Source organism: Rhipicephalus sanguineus, chromosome 5 (assembly GCF_013339695.2).
Source record: "Rhipicephalus sanguineus isolate Rsan-2018 chromosome 5, BIME_Rsan_1.4, whole genome shotgun sequence".
NCBI classification, from domain to species: domain Eukaryota; kingdom Metazoa; phylum Arthropoda; class Arachnida; order Ixodida; family Ixodidae; genus Rhipicephalus; species Rhipicephalus sanguineus.
Window position 1 is genome coordinate 139,125,397 of NC_051180.1, and position 17,150 is coordinate 139,142,546.

General features: G+C 48.3%; 1 protein-coding gene across 1 annotated transcript in view; it reads left to right on the top strand.

Annotated features, from left to right (window-relative positions):
* Nucleotides 1-16,067, top strand: part of LOC119394994 (Down syndrome cell adhesion molecule-like protein Dscam2) — a 44,821-nt gene extending 28,754 nt beyond the window's left edge. Inside the window, exons 12-16 of the mRNA XM_049416050.1 lie at nt 1,589-1,738; nt 2,830-3,024; nt 3,887-4,029; nt 15,764-15,935; nt 15,994-16,067. Of these exons, the coding sequence (XP_049272007.1) occupies nt 1,589-1,738; nt 2,830-3,024; nt 3,887-4,029; nt 15,764-15,935; nt 15,994-16,067 (734 nt within the window). The remainder of the gene's footprint in view (nt 1-1,588; nt 1,739-2,829; nt 3,025-3,886; nt 4,030-15,763; nt 15,936-15,993) is intronic.
* The last annotated feature ends 1,083 nt before the right edge of the window (nt 16,068-17,150 follow it).

The window sequence follows — 17,150 nt, forward strand, 5'->3', positions numbered from 1 at the left end:
AGAAATCTCACCAGGCACTACCTTGGAGGTAAACAATGGCTGCTAATGGGAATGAGAGACAGAAGAAGTCGGCTTTTAGCTAACACTTACACTTCTACTTCTACTAACGTTTCCTACTGGAACATTCCAATGGCTGCTAATGGGGAATGAGAGACAGAAGAATTCGGCTTTTAGTTAACGCGCACGCTGCGAATTTTTTATTGTTCAACAACGCACAGGAAAAATCTCCCACCGGCACCACCTTGGAGGTCAAGATCTGGTACTAGCATTACGACTGGTTACGCACTACTACTACTACGACTACGAGGGACGAACGGGTGCCGCCTTAAGAGCTTCGCCCCTAAAACACATAGCGCCTGGTAACGCGCACTGTTTGTGTGTGTGTGTGTCCGGAGCGTTAGCCTTCAGCTCACAGAGGCTGGTCGTCTAACGTGTGTGTGTGTGTGTGTGTGTGTGTTTGCGCGTGTGCGTGTGCATGCGTGTGTGTGTGTGTGTGTGTGTGCGTGCATGTGCGTGCGTGTGTGTGTATGTATGTGTGTGTGTGTCCGGAGCGTTAGTCTTCAGCTCACAGAGGCTGGTCGTCTAACGTGTGTGTGTGTGTGTGTGTGTGTGTGTGCTGCGTGTGCGTGTATGTGTGTATGTGCGTGTATGTGTGTGTGTGTGTGTCTGTTCTTTGTTATCCATTTTTATCTCTCTCTTTCCAATCCCCCTATTTCCCCGCTCCAGTGCAGGGTAGAATACCGTATGCTACCACCTGGATAACTTCCCTGCCTTCCTCTTCTCCTCCTCTCTCTCGCTAGGTTTGTGCGCTTCTATTTCTTGCGCAAAATTTATTGAACAAAGAACGAAACCGACTGGTGCTCTGTTCAAGAAATTTTGCGCAAGAAGTGGTTGATTATGGAGTACCAACTAGCTCGAACCCAAACCTTTTTCTGCTCTTATGCATAAGTTTCCTACTTAGCTAGTCAGCAAGCGAGCTTCTTAGGTTAGCTTTCTTGTTATTCCCGCGTTCGGGCGTTCACGTCCGTATTACATCGCAGCTTTCACCCAGTGCATGGAGTGGGATAGGTTGAACGAACACGAGAAAGTGCCTCAGATAGGCTGGCGGACGTTTCCATAGGAGGACCTATCTTTGTCAAGGGCGCCTTGTCATCCTTGTCGTGTTAGCTTTAAGGGTGTTAGTGTTGACGTCATGTCCAGTGGTGGCGCGAGTCATGGAGCAGCTTGTCCGTATATCAGTCAGGTTAACATATGCTGTTGTTCACCGAAACTGGCATCTCTTTCCCAGTGTTTATGGCAATGCTAAACTCTGTCAACGTTATCGCAAAATAATTGACAGCGCAACGGGTTAAACACGGACAGAGAGAACAACAGGACACCAAGCTGAACTCAGAACTAAATTTATTTTTGAAAAAGAAAGAACATATATACAGATCAATGAGTCATCAAGACCGAGCACATGTGTCGCAACACAACATAAATCATGTCTTGTCTAACAGATCCACCAACTAGCCCAACGCGCGATTCTGCTTCAGCATGTCAACGTCAATTTGACTGCGTATTCTTCACTGTTTTTCCTTATCCTCAGTGCCTCAGGTGGCCCCGTCAGGCGTCCACTGCTCAGCCACTTCGGCCACGAGCCTACGCGTCTCATGGGCAGTGCTGCACGAGAAAAGTTTGGACGGCCTCCACAAGGGTTACCGCGTCATCTATAAACTGATCGACCATGGTTTCTATGGTGAGCATTTTGCGTATATCACTGCGAGCATCAGCTCCCGGCTGTTGTCGTAAGCGTATGTTTTTGTTGTTGTTTTTTGTAACCTTGGCTAAAAGCTTTTAGTCCACCGTGTTGTAAGAAATGTTAGCGTCTGTACGCAACAAACAAAGCAGTAAAAACAGTTCTGAAGTCCACAGCAATGTTCGCTAGCAGTTTCAGACGAATTTTTCAATAATGCCACACTCTAAGCAAGACGCTTAGGAACAGGGGATCGAGGGCCACAAAAACGGAGAAATATGAGAAAATTCGAAGACAAAACCGCGTAAAATTCGAGGGGCGAATTAAATAAATGCGCAAGAGAAGACCTCTACTATGATGAAAAGCAAAATAATCAGGTTTAACAACACTCGTAGCCCGGTTAATCACCCTGTCTTTATCTTATCAATTCTTTTCTTTCTGTCGCTTTATCTCCTTAAAAATGTTGCAATGGCTTAGCTCGGTTATGCCAGGATAACGTAGCGTTAGCAAAGGTTCAGCTAAGTATTCTTAGCTTTCCTGATTGTCTAGGATTAGCTTGATTGTCATGCTTACTGCTGCTCCAATGACACACACACGGTATACGTATTATGTGGCACATGTATATTTATTTTGCCAGGCAACTACTTCAGGATTCGATGAGTTAAGCTTCTCCGCTCTTCTGCGCCGTTGAGCAGCACTTGCGCTCTCCTTCTCCATGGCTACACCACACTGGCAAACGCCAGTCAGAGGCGCTATCAAGCAGCTCCAGCGCAGTGTCAGACGGCGACTGCACAGCGAAGGCAAATAGCTGCGCGCGCGCCGGCGCCAATTCCTCTGCCAAGGCTACGACGTCACTCCTCTGGAAAGCGCAGACCGGCGGCGGCAGAGTGCGCGGGAGTTGCCGGCTCCGGTGCGTGACATCACTGATCCTCGCGCATGCGCAGCACGGCTCTTGTGGATTCACGCGAAACTGGCTCGGCTAGGCCATTGTAGCTAACGCTACAAAAAAAACAGAAATACCTGAAATAAACGAAGTTCAAGTCGTCCTTCCCCTCACTCTATCCTTACACCCTATACCCTGTTCGCTGTGCCAGGATTGGAAGAAGCCGAGATGGCGTCGTCCCAGGCGGGGGCCCCGTGGACCGAGCGCGACGTGTCTGCCGACGTCACGTCGGTAGTGCTGGGTGGTGTGGAGCCTTTCCGGAACTACAGCCTTCGCGTAGCCGCTCGCACTGGCGCCGGCGCAGGAGCATTCAGCGAGCCAGTACACTGCAGCACACCCGAGGACGGTAAGATTGCAATCGCTCCATCACACGGCTTGCTGCAGAAAGCGTTAGCGTATTCATCGAAAACATTTCTTTTGTGATAGTGCCTTCGAACATACAACCTTATCTGTACAAGCCGCCCGATATGGTTCGAACGTACAGTCGCGCTCAATATGACTTGCAACACGGGAGCACGTGGCCTCACGAGTTCAAAGACTACTCCTGGTTTCCACTAGCCCTTATTTCCATAACTAAACGCTGCTCTTGCACTCTGGGATGATTCCAAGTAAGAAAATATCATTTAGTTGCTGAAATGAAGACAAGTTAAAGCCATGCGCAATCTTTGAACTCTTGATGCCACGCGCTCCGGTGTTGCAAGACATATTGAGCGCGACTGTACAGCGTAGGGTGAGGATATGAAGAAGTATCTGTTAGACAATAAGTATCGCATTTACGATTAAGTAGGCTGCCACAACAAAAACACCGTAATAACTTTTTCTGGCGCAGACTAACACACGGACAAAGAGAGGGAACGTGTGTCAGTCTGCGCTGGAAAAAGTTATTACGATGTATATGTACCAACTAGCTCGCCTTTCAGTATTACTCCAACAAAAACACTACGAACGCCGAAAATGAAGACTGCGTCAAGAGCTCTTTCTGGTCTTTCTTTCCTGCGTGTTGTCTCTTCGTTGCGTTAGTTTACCTCGTCAGCAGTGAGGCTTTGAGTTTGCAGTTTCCAAAAAAACAGGTGTTGATAAGTGGAACGGGCCTTTGTACTCCAAGTCCGTTGTTGTTGATGTTGATGTTGTTGTTGTGGTGGTGGTGGTGGTGGTTGTTGCGAGTAATTATTATAATATGGACGTTGATTGGGCGCTAATTGATACAGTGCCCGAGGCACCTGCGGACATCAAGGCACTGGTTCTGGCACCGGACGCCATCCTGATCAGCTGGCTTCCACCACCCAAGGCAAAGGGAGTGCTCCAGCGGTACACTGTGTACAGCCGGGTGCATGCCCATGCGCCCAACCAGGTCAGTGCACGCGCTTATCCCACATGTAGTCACGTGTTACGCGCAGCTTTAGTTGTTCGTCCGCGTCAGCGCTGTGCGCGCGCGGAGGTCTTGGAGATGGCATGGTGCACGCGCAGTATGCAGCAGCACGCCCAGCATACTACGTCCAGAACACCGTGTGAGACACTAATCTTTAGGCGAGGACCAGAAAATGTAGCAAAGGCGCAAGCCTACCTCTTCGGTGACCGCAACGCCTGTCTACCAGAGGAACGACGGAACTTCAATACGGAAAAGTCTCGCGTTGATAGTAACCGGCGCTTCGCGGCAAACCCGAATGGCAGACGGCCGCATGCCCCTCTCTGCACGTCTGCAAGCTGCAGGACGTGCATGTGAGAGGCGTTTTACAGCCACTGACCTAGTTTAGCCGCGTGGCTCGGTTATTTCATATTTACCGGGAAGCGCCCGCTTCTGTAAGAACGGGAGACGAAACCTTTGGCATCTTTGAAGTTTCGTCGTTGCTCCGATAGATACCCACTGTGCTCACCGGACCCACGCGCTCGCACCGTTGCTTCTTTATCTGGTTCATCGCGCCTTGCAAGTAAGCCGTTAAGAGTCCCCACCTAAATAGTATACGTATGTCTTACACCGTGGTTCGCCCACAGTTATTCAGGATCTGAATTGCGCCCGTTTCGGCAGCTTTGTGCTGTGCGTGAGGCGTATTTTCAATATCGTTCTGAACTAAAGAAGCCGCACGAATTCCAGTGGCCACAGTAATCTGGCCCTTCGATATAAACAGCCAATATTAAGCAGAGAGGAGGAGTATTATAGCGGCGTTGAGAAACACGCAACCAGCTTCAGCGCCATGAAAGTGAATACAATCTGCCTGCAAACTTCTGCGTTCGGCTAACTATTGCTATTTCGTGGTTTCGCGCTGCGTGCGTAGATGGTTGTATAAGTTAAACCGAAACTCTTATTATGTTCATACCCAGAGACACTGATGCGTATTGCTATCGTTTCATTACCGCACGCTACAAGCAAGTCAGTACAGTTTTATAGTCAACTTCTTTAATCTACAATAACACATATTCACTTGATGTTCACGATTTTAGTACACCTTCTAGGCCAGGCCAAAAAACACGGATGCCCCGTTACGTCAAAGTGACAAAAGGATGACAAAAGGAGGGCAATGCTTTTATGAGGTTTTACGTTCTAAACCACGATGTCATTACGACGCACGCCGCAGTGACGGACACCGGATTAATTTCATCCACCTGCAGTTCTTTAACGCGCATATATATCCAAGAACACGGGCGTTCAGGCATTTCGTCCCAATCTAAATGCGGCCACCGTGGCCGGAAATTGAACCCGCGCCCTCGAGGTTAGCAGCGCGACACTTTACCTGCTAAGCCGCGGGTAACTAAGAGGAGGCCAGTCGAGCTTTTACACCAAGGAGCTCATCCAACGCAATGACCGGCTCCACCACGCACCGAGCTACATGCAACCTGCTGTCACCACGTACTTCTGATGTTCAGCTGACAGTGCTGAGCTATGCGAGGACAGCAGATCGTAGAGGCATTAATTGTGACCCATATACATAACTAGCTGCGCATAGCGGTTTCAAAGAGCAAGCAGCCTTACCTAGCCGAAGCTGAACCATGGCGTTATTAGGCAGAACTTGAATAGCGTTTCGCGTTAGCTTCGCGTTAGCGTTTGTCACAACTGCGCATGCCTCGTACGCTATCATCATGTGGGCCCGCGTTAAGTGACGGAAATAGCGGGCGACCGAAACGAACGCTATCTTTGCGTACGCTATTCTAAAACTGCCTATTGAATGCAAGACAGGGCTGCGAACAGCAGTGTGGCGCAGCACGCCGATACGTATTCTGAATGAAGCCTGTCGTGGCTTTCGTCGATGCGGCCGTGTAGACGTCGTTATCAGTTGCGGAGATTGTTACCATGACAACGGTCGAATGACGCAGCACGGATTGCAAGCTGCGTCTTGCGGAGCCGCTTCTGCCGCTCCAGCAAGCTCCGGAAGACGTGGCGGATTGCCACTTTGATACAGCGGCGGTTGCGCACTGCGCTTAGCTATGTTATACCGAGCACGCCACATGCGAAATTTCCGCAGAAGAGCTTGCAAAGTGCTATGTATGTCACCTGAGCTTGCTACTTGCGGAGCGGTTCATTTTGCTTGCACAGTCGTGCCGCAGTCAACTCCAGACTAAACTGGCCATCCGTATTGTCGTGCTCATATGCTATATTAACACGATAGCGTTAAAGAGCTCAAGGTGATGGACTGGGCTAGTTGGTATAATCGCGCTCAATATGACTTGCAACACGGGAGCGCCTGGCCTCATGAGTTCAAAGTTTGCGCATGGGTTCACCTTGTTCTCATTTCAGCAACTAAATGATATTTTCTTATTTGCAATCACCCCCGAGTGCGAGAACAGCATTTAGTTATGGAAATTAGCGCTAGTGGAAGCGATGAGCAGCCTTTGAACTCGTGAAGCCACGCGCTCCCGTGTTGCAAGTCATATTGAGCGCGACTGTACGTGTCGAATTGAATAAAAAGCAGTGGTAATCACGAACCACGGCGGGTATAAGTTTGCGTTTCAAGTGTTCTGTGATAAGTTGTAAGTGCCAGCCTGTCCCGTCGTGTTCTTTCTCTGTGGTTCGTGTTTCCTGCTGGTTTTTATCCGAATCGTTGAAGAGCTTGTGTTGGACAAATTTCGTCCCCGGCGGCGCTGTACGCGAACGAAAAATGTCGACACGTGGAAATGATAAAAATCAGGGGTTCGAGCCAGAAGGTGTTCTACCACAGAGGGATGCCAAGGCTTAAAACTGATTCGGTGAAAAGAACCCTACAGGGGCGTCTTTTAGGGCGTGGAGTCGCATTAACAGACGTAATATTGCGTGACAGAGGCGTAGAATCGCACCCGACGTCACTCTGTATAAAGTTCCCAACGAGTTGGTGGACCAAAGGCCCACGCATTACAAAGCGCTCAGTCATAATTATTCATCATTATCAGCCACGGTATCTACACCCTGTGTAGCTGCGTAGGTGCGCACAGAGTCATAGTTTAATACAATATTTACTAGAGGGAACTCTGGCGCTAGTGTCTATGGGAGCTGCAACGCATGGCGCTTCAGCCAGCATGGGAATGATGGGTAGTACACGAATTTTTCTAAACTTCGTTCTTACGGCTCCGTTTGGCTCCGCGTCGCCTGCATCCTTTTTGTCGCAAAACGAAGTTCAGCAAAAGTCAGCAGTTCCACTTCACCACTTTATCCTCTTTAGGCTCACCAATTCAAATTCAGGTCATGAAGTTCACAATGGTCTATTCTTTTATCCGAAACGAACACCAAAACACAGAAATAAACAAAGCCATAAGTGCGTTCGAAGCCGCAAGCACGAAGATTAGGCAAATCAGTGTACTACCCATCATTCCCATGGTGGCTGAACGATCGCAGCGCCAGAGTTTGCTCTAGGTAATTGCAGGAAACTCTATGCACAGAGTTTCTCAGAATAATAGAGGGAAATGTGACTCCACCGCCTATGCGTCTTTGCTAAAGGAGCGCTGTTCTGTCATGAGAATGACGGTATGTGTCTGCGTTGCTTGTGTTGGCTGGCGTTGAGCGAAGTTAGCCCTAAAATATGGATACGGCTGCACAAATAAAGCTTCTCTAAAACATAACCTTCATAAACGGATACCATTCATCTGTATAGCATTCTAGAACAAAATTTTACTCACCTGAAGGGCATAAGCAAACAGCGAAAAGAAGAAACAGACGACAAATTGTCTCAGAGTTATAGTGTATATACTCAGAGTGAACGCTGACCTCGTCGTCTGTCTTTCAATTCCTGCCATTTTTTATGTTTTTTAAAACTATACATAGAAGCAGAAGTTCTCAATGTTAAATAAAAGTTGTTTCTGTGTAGTTTTAAGAAATAAATTACTAATTACGTCCGGCTTTACAAAGAAAATTTACCATTGCGCTCATTTAAGCAACGCTTCGAGCAAGACGCGTCTTCAACGTGTCCTGACTCTTCGTATGGTGTATTGTAATTGAGCAGTATGTAATCCAGATACGAATACGTGACTCTTTTTGCCACGACGGCCTGCGGAGCTAGAACGCACCGGTGTACCCTCTCGCCATCTGTTACAGCACCCTCAAACAATTTTTGGTAAGTGGATTTACAAAGCCTCCGAGATTGATGACGCAGTTGCCGCGCTAGTCGTGCATGATCGTGGGAAACTCGTCGATTGCTCCCAGCTGTTTTTCATGCCGCGTTAGCGAATTTTTGTGTGTGCATGGTAGACTCAGTGTTCGCGGAAGCCTGGTGCATTAGAGTTTTTGCAGAGCGACTAGAGCTCCTCGCTTGTTCAGGTCGGATACCCACAAGACGTACTCCCAACACATCGCAGGTACGTTTAGCTGCATTCGTGCACTTTGGCTCCGTTGAAAGAGTAAATTCCAAATAAATGTAGCAGCATTCGTCGCTGAGCGTTATTTCTTTTTATTGAGCAGAACCTGGCGACCGCTCTTCTGGCCGATGCTGATGGCATGGGCGTCGGCAGGATTTTGTCTTGGAGGGTGCAAGATGTTGCATCGCGGCGGGTGCATGGGGGAGCGCTGGTATGACTGGGCGAGAGGCAAGAGGGTTGGGAAGGGGGGGGGGCAGTGCCTTTTTGCATCCCCTTGCCGACGTCCATTGATGAGGGGTGCCCGTGGAACGGAACTCACCTGACGCTGCTCGTGTGTTCCGTCGCATAAGTTCAAATTGCTATGATAACCTGACAGGCGTAGATATGCATGGAATGAACAGAAAAATTCTTTTTAGTGCGAAAGTGTTTTGTGCCGGGGCCCATCAAGACTTCACTGACGTATTTCCGTCACGGATATGACGTTATAAAATATACACTAACAGATGATAAAGAAAAAATTAGAAGAAAACGTTCCGTCACTGGGAGTCGCGCCCACGGCCGCTTGCTCCACAGCGCGCGGCGCTAAACGATTCGGTCACAAAACGTACGTTCTTCGGTGTACTAACGGCGAGCTATTTATATAGACCTTATGCAAAATCTGCTGCCATCTAGCGGCCGCCGTGCGCATTTCCGCCATGTTGAAGGCTAAGCGCGCTCCGCATCTGCACACACGGAGCGTACGTATCAACGTGTGGCGGCTGATAGGAACGGCAATGCCGACATATTTTCGTGTGCCGTGTTGCTGAGATTGAGGAAAATGGGATACTGAAAAAATGTTAGCAGGAAACTAGCTTCCATGTGTTATTAGATTTCCTCGCGGCCGACGAGAAGCAGCAGATCGTTCCGTTGCTCCGGCTACTGCTTACGACTAACGCCGTGTTTACGTTTTCCATTCTTAATATATGTGGTATGTGACAGCATCGGCACTCATCAGAGAACACTCTTTCGTGTCATGCCGGAACGAGACAGTTTTCGCGTCGTGTACTTGCCGGCACAGACAAACCGGCTTCGTATACGAGCTCCAAAGCTGCATCGTGGCTACTCACGCATGCCTGCGCTGCTGTTGATAGCATTACTTTGTTGATTTCATTTCTATAACGATTACATGTTAGACAGGTAGCTCGTGCGCGTCATCGATTCTCAGCGAACGAACCGATTGTGCTGGAACGTGTTGTTTGTAGTTTGTTTTCGATTGTGGAGTTTAACAAGGTAGCGTTCGGTGGGATGCTTTGCGCGCGTATTGTTTCACTATGTGTATTTTTCAACCATTTCATGTGCTATCACTGACGAATTCAGAGGGGCGGCCCGGATGGCCTGACCCCCCGCCCCCACTACTTTCTCTTTGTATTTATACCCAAGAAGAGCACATATCAGGTTCGCCCAGCTGACGCTAATCGCCCTTCGGAAAAAATGCTGTATCCACCTCTGTGTGCTATGAAATATTAACAGATGCTTTTGTGCGGCACTTTTCGTATGAAACTAAAAAAAAATGCTGTTCCCGCAGATGTGTTATATTCGACCGTGGGTACGCTACCGTTGCTTACGCGCTGAGGTGGTTTCGCTAGCGTTCAGTCGGCGACGCAAAACTGCCTTGCTGCAACGGGTTGAAATTGTAAGGCGCCAGTAGGCCCCGAAAGGGACGATGTGAACGCGAATATTCTTGGCGGATCGTGTTATTTACTAGGACATGTCAGAAGGCTATTCAATAAAATACTAGCTAATCGGCGCGTACTTCTTGGAGTAACTAACGCGTTTCATGTTCACTTTTCACGTGCGTGAGAAGCGGACCTTACATTTTAATCGTGCGCTAGTTCTATGCAAAACATACATCAGTGACTACAGCAGCGAAACATTTATTGTTTCAGAAATAACAAACAGGAGAACGTTTTATTTAAAATAAGATGCACAATACATTAGGTCGACGTTGGCTGTTCCTTATGAAATACGCTTTGAAATGGGTCAACAGCACTTTCTTACCGTCATCGCTGTGCCCAGCCGCGTCGCGCGCTAATGCCTCCTACCACGAATAATGCACTACACGCATGGTATTCCGATAGCTAACAACGCTTCATTTGCTACACTATAAACAGACAAAATTTATAACCAAGCGCAAAGCTTCATTCTCAACGAAGACAGGCTTACATGTGACTCGGTGACAAACATGTACTTTCTTCTCGTTGCGACGCAGTTCTTCACACGTAATAATTGCCAACGTAAAAACCAGGAAATGCCGGTAACGTGTGCAGGCTCGTCTGACGTTTTTATGCCCCGATTGTCGAATATCAACGCAGATACACACAAGAAGTTATAGCAGCGACAGCAATACGATTCGGACACAAGCCTCCAACATGGCGCCGAATCGGTAGTTTCGTCAAACCTCCGACAGATGGCAGCAATTTTGCATAAGGTCTATACACCATTTACCGCTGGCGGTACTCAGAGCTCGGTGGCACTTCAACGTATTCTCGTTATCACCAGCGAGATGGCGCGAACGGAGCGCTTTAAAGGTCGTCGCCCCACTCGTTGCGATGCGCGCTCATCTCCCTGTGCGTCTTGTGCGGTCACCACAAAGGTTGTGTTGAAGTTACAGAGCGCACGAAGGCCACTTCGCTGCCTGCAGCGGCCACGTTTGCGAAAGAGCGCGCTGCTGGAGCACGACAAAGTAACAACTGTAACAGTTAGTTTGCGCTCGTCCTGAGTATGGTTCTTCACAGGATAGCGCGCACCTACTGCGGGGACAAAGAGAGAAGAGCACGACAACACAAGCGCTAACTTTCAACTAAAGTTTAATCAAGGAAACACGGAAGAAAAGAAAATAATACAGAGTCCCACGCATGCGTCACTGCGCAGAAAAAAACAAAACTAAACTACATGTCACACATCACTTGAAAGCCTAACAACATGGCGAGGTGAAAACGCACCTGTTGACCCTTGCAAGGCGCTAATCGGTGTGGCCAAGGAAAGATAGTTCTTTATTTGTTAGTGCCAAGGACGTCATGGCTCACACATCTATGTCCTTCTTTTTTTATTTGGAAAGCCTCACAGACCTCCTTTGTAACCTTGTCCTTGTGACGGAATAAAACTGTGGTGCCATGTTGTTACGCTTTGAAGTGATGTGTGACATGTAGTTTAGTTTTGTTTTTTTCTGCGCAGTGACGCATGCGTGGGACTCTGTGTTTTAATTTCTTTTCTTCTGTTTTTCCATGATTAAACTTTAGTTGAAAGTTAGTGCTTGTGTTGTCGTGTTCTTCTCTCTTTGTCCCCGTAGTAAGTGCGCGCTATCCTGTGAAAATGAATACCTACCAACTCGCCCAGTTTTCTACTTTGCTGAGTATACTAGTGCGTTCGTTTCGTGCGTCTTTCTTTGTGTTTGACAGTGCTATAGCTGCCAAACACAAATAGGCATTGTACACGCCCCCGTATGTCAATGCACAATAAAGGCTCTTCTACCTCTGTGAAGACACGTTTCACTTTCGTGTTATACCGATTCCTACGACGGAAGGATCAGCCATGTTTTTACGCATTCTGCAATTAAAACAGCAAGCATTCAGACTCTGCGGGACACTGATCTGCAACAGGAAACGTGCACATGCTCAGAAGACGCAGGAACAGCTTGATTTATTGCGATAATGCATCAAAACGTTTCATAATGTTTAGTTTTTGGAAATAATCTCATATTGAATTGTGTTATGCGACCGTTTTACTCAATAAACGCAGAAAGTTTCGCGTTGCACACTTACATTTTGCAAGCAGGGCACACCGGTCGATAGTGGCGCCTCTCTCGTGGCGTCATTGCAAGAGTGACCATGGTTCTCTCATTGGTTTGCAGCGCAGACGACACACTGCCGCGTTCTAGTGCACCATACTTTTCGTGAAAGATGCCAATCCGCATCCGACACATCGCAGCATTCCGATGAATACAACAGCGTCGCAGAACAGTTTTCCCTCTCAGTATCCCTATTCCCATCTCCCTTCCCAAACAATGCGGTTAAGTTGTCCTCCCCGACGAGAGACAGTTACTATATCGTACAATTTTATGTTCCCTACTCTTTCCCTATCACTAGAATCTAATTCTCTATGGGTGCGCGTATTGCCTTTCGGATGCGTTATGGGCACTTCGGTACTACTAGGTTTTCCTCGCTCTCTCTCTTACCGATGCATACCTACGAATCAGAAACCTGGAGTCTCATGAAGAGGGTCCAACTTCAGTTGAGGACGTCGCAACGAACCATAAGAGGAACAATGATACGAAAGTGATAGAAGAGAGCAGAGCGGGTCAGGGAAGAAACGGGTGTTAAGGACATCTTATTTGAAATCAAGAAGAAATGGGCATAGGCAGAGCATGTAGAGTGTAGGCAAGATAACCGCCAATAATTAAGATTATCAAACTGGATTTCAAGACAAGGCAAGCGCGCGAGGAAGAGGCAGAAAGTCAGGTGGCCAGATGAGATTAAAAAGTTTGCGGGTATATTGTGGCCGCAGCAAGCACAGGACCGGGTTGATTGGCAGAACATGGGAGAGGCATTTGCCGTGCAGTGGGAGTAGTCAGGCTGATGATGGTGTTCATAGGTTCTACTAGGCTATTGCCTTCACAGTCTTAGAAAGTTCTAACCAGCACCCGTAATCTTTCCGTGCTCGTCTGTTTCTTGAAACTAGCGCTGTCGTAGGGATAGCAATTAAAAACCAGCTAGCCAGCCAGCACCTGCTGAGGTAATTCGGGACTCGCATCTAAATACACGGAAGAGATGTGTGTGTGTGTGGGGGGGGGGGGGTGCGTGCGTGCGTGTGTGTGTGTGTTCCTTTATATCAGTAAACAGAAATGTTCAGATCTAGTGACAGTATGAAGCAGCTTTCTTTCTTAATTAGGCAACCAATTGTCGACCACGGCGGTCACATTAGTAAGAGAATGGAGTGTGAATGCTCTTGTTTACTGTGGTTTCACTCCAGTGTAATAAAGCCAGGCTGGTCAAAAACCATCCGAAGTGTCTCCTCAGGGAGTCTTTCATTTACCTCTGCGCAGCTCTGGGATTGTAAGCTCCACTAACTAACGTTATATACAGCAGCGAGCCTCGGAAATTTTGATGATCGACGAGGGGGAGTTTGTGAAGCGCTAAGTCTGTTAGTCATTTCGAAGCCTGCGAGTGAAATACAATAAATCTGACCATGTCTCGCTCCCCTAAAACCGGTGAGGTGGCTGAAAAGATGGTTGAAGTGTTCTCTGTACAAGTAACCGGTTATAGCCTCCAAATCGGCGCAATTCAATTCCTGAAGCTACATAACATTGCAGCTTCTATAATGAGAGTCGCACGTTGCGCCGCTCTTTGACAGGAACCAAATATATTAACAGTCAAAGTGGCTTCACATTTCAGTGTGACTCCCCCCCCCGCCCGCTTACTGTGAGTGATGCGAGTTGCCTATTGGGACACTTATTTTCGGACTCGAGAAATATCACCCTCATTCGACCTCCTGAATTGAGAAAGTATCGTGAGAAGCATTTGAAGCATTTGCAGCCGGGTTTAAAATAAAGTATAAATATAATGCAATATCACTGCGGACTCTGAAATGTTCGCGCCATTTCGACATATCATTTTGCCCCGGGTTTCTGAGAATGACGTATGGCAGCTTACATATGGAGCTGCGAGAAAGAGCGACCACGCAAAAGTGAACTTGGCCTGATGGGGTACGTTCTCTTGAGAGTCAGTTTTTTGTATCGCACCAAGGAGGCTTGTCAGGCCATTGCCGCTATTCGTCACACTCTTTGACAAATAATCAGTAAACTTGAAGCCCCAAGGTCCAAATCTTGCAAGAAAGAGAGAGAGAGATCAAGCGAAGAACATTGGTCAGTAAGTGGCCTAGTAGGGCACTCTTTTTCTCCTAAGCTGAACTGAAAACTTCATACATGCTTGCAGCAAGCGATTGCAGCTGGCACCGGCTTGTATGTTTCAATTGCGTCGAAGTCTTACAGCTGGCCTTGCGGACCCGTTCTTTTTCCTAAAGAAAAGGGCGTAAATAAATGACCGCCAGTCAAGTCCAGTGCCAAAGATCTTCAAGTTCCTTTTCTTATTCTTAACAACGAATATTTGCGGGATCTCGCAACCACTCCTTATATATAAAGCTCCCTCTATTGCGCCAGCTTCGAAGCACAAACCACTCATCCACGAAACACTACAGAGAAGCTAAATGGGCAGAAATCGACAAAGCGTTTCATTAGATTTTGCTCGGAAGTGAGGCGTCAGATGGCGAAAATAAAGAAGCAAGACGTTCCCGACATAAGTTCGCAAATGGTGAGCTTGCCAGAACTCAGACGGGAGAAGGAATCGCATTGTGTACTGGAAACGGCGAGAGAAGGATGGAAGATGCGACAAGTGAACTCGAACGAAAAGACTTTTTTTCTTCTTCACAATCTGTTCGCTAGCTCGGTGCGTTCTCGGCGTCCGTACGCGGTGGCAAAGCAAACTCGGAAACGGTTCTTATCTCGCCCGAGAGCCATGATACAAAGAGAGCAACTGTCGTGTTCGAAATTTCAGCCCCAATGGGATAGCGCAACTCCACTGGGATGAATGCGCCGAGATTGGCAGAGATCCCCCAGCAGTGGGCGTCGGGTTCCTCCACGGTCCGCTTAGTGCATCGCCATGGCAGTTGCTATGCTAGCGATGCCGGCAGAGCTTCCATAGTGGAACGGAAACGACAACTTTCTAAAAAAAGCTTTGTAAATTGTGCGATAAGCTGCGATATGGTGAGTGGCTCAATGTGTCATTGTCTATCTCAGGGCACTCTGCACTGACGACGATGTGTTTAAGGTCTAACCATTTTTCTTTTGTTTACTTTTACACTGCGCTGCCTGATTCCTGCGATTCTTGCCAGAGCTTTAGTATTAGCGTTCTAAAAATTGAATGACCATCCCTGCTTGCAAGAAAGAAGTTCAGTAAAAGATGGAGGCTTGAGACGACCAATATTCTTGAACAGGGTGTGGCGCTAGCGCCAGCGTTTCCACAAGTGGTATTGTCGTCTTCGAGACAGCAACTGCCTACCTTAGCGCATGTACGAGTAAGCTAAGCTTCGTAGACTCTCAACCACAAAGGTGGAGAAAGAGAGGGCAAGTGCGAACTAAGCGAACTTAGTTCAGAGGCCCCACAACGACGTCAATGATGGACACTGTTTGTCGCCTTTGGATGGCAAACTGTAATTAAACGAAAAATATTTTTCATTCTCATCAATTTACGTAAACGCGTCGTTAGAGTTTGTCACACGTTTCAATCTATGCGCAGCAGGTCTCAGGTGGTGTGCCGGCGCGACCGGTGTCCGTTCCGTCGTCCCAGTTCTGGCACGAGACCCGCGGCTTGCGCACGGGTCAGCGCTACGAGTTCTGGGTGACCGCGTCCACGGGCGCCGGTGAGGGACCGGCCACGCGCATCGTCACCCAGAGTCCGGCAGTACGAGGTGAGAGCTCTTCTCTCCTTTCGCTTATATTGTTTTCTACCGCACCGTATCCCTTTAGAGAAGTATTCACACGGTCTAGTCGACGAAACAGGTTTTGAGAAGGTCCAGTTTCATAACGCACAAGGCAAATAATTCGGACTTGCCAGTGCATGGCGAGCCACTTTCCCCCTAGCTGACCAATTACCGCGCTTGAACCGCTGAGTATATCCCACTATTTCTGTGTTTCGCAGCTCCCGCGCGCATTGCATCCTTCAGTCGGGAGGTAAGCGCTGCTTTGAAGCAAGACCTGGAGCTTCCCTGCAGGACAGCAGGGCAGCCTACTCCAGCGAGGGAGTGGCGGACAAGGTGCGTACGTTTCAGCTCGCTCCCGTTTTAAACAACACGCGTCCTGTGTTATCTTCCTTGTCTCTGTCCCCGCATCGGAACAAGACCCTATGGTTTCGCCCAATGCAGTTCAGGGTAAGATGGAAGTTTGAGCAGATGGGAAATCCTTCAACACTGGACGTCACTGGAGCATTGAAGAAAACGAGACCTCTTGTCGAGACGTTGGCTCCAGCCGGACCACCTATTCAATGACTGTTCATGCTTTCGCGTGGGAACGTTGCGCTAAAAGACACCTTCTGCGTCCGTCACGTTAGAGGAACGATGGCTGTTACTGCTGTTGCACAGCCCCCATCCTTCGCATTCATAGTGTACACCGCAAGGAAGCAGATATACAGGGTGCATGGCGGTTGATAGGAGCTGTGATCTTTTTTTGATGGTTTGCGATCATTTAGCCACTCCTTTATTCTCCCGAACAGCTCACGTTTCTTCGTGCCATCACTCTAGTTATCCTCCTCGGCTGATTACTCCTCCCTCCAATAATACGCCCACCTCTCTTCCCCCTCGCACCTACTCTCTCGTAAGCCTCGCCCTTTCCTTCACCCACTGCATACTTCCCGGCCTCAGAACGACAAAGGGTGGCGGTTATTACCAGAAAACGTGGCGTAATCACTGCTCGCCTGCTATACTCCCTCTCGCATTCTCGGCTCGATTCCGTTCCACCCGCCTCATAATCGGTCTGCCGTCATCGTCCTTGGGATCGTTCGTCCAAAGAATGGGAGAGAAGACCTCGCCATGTCCGTTCCATCTGTGTGGTCCCGCGTATCAGGCGCGTTCATCCTGTGAGAAATGGTCGCTGCCTTCGCCAACGATGAGAGTCAGGCCATTGCGAAC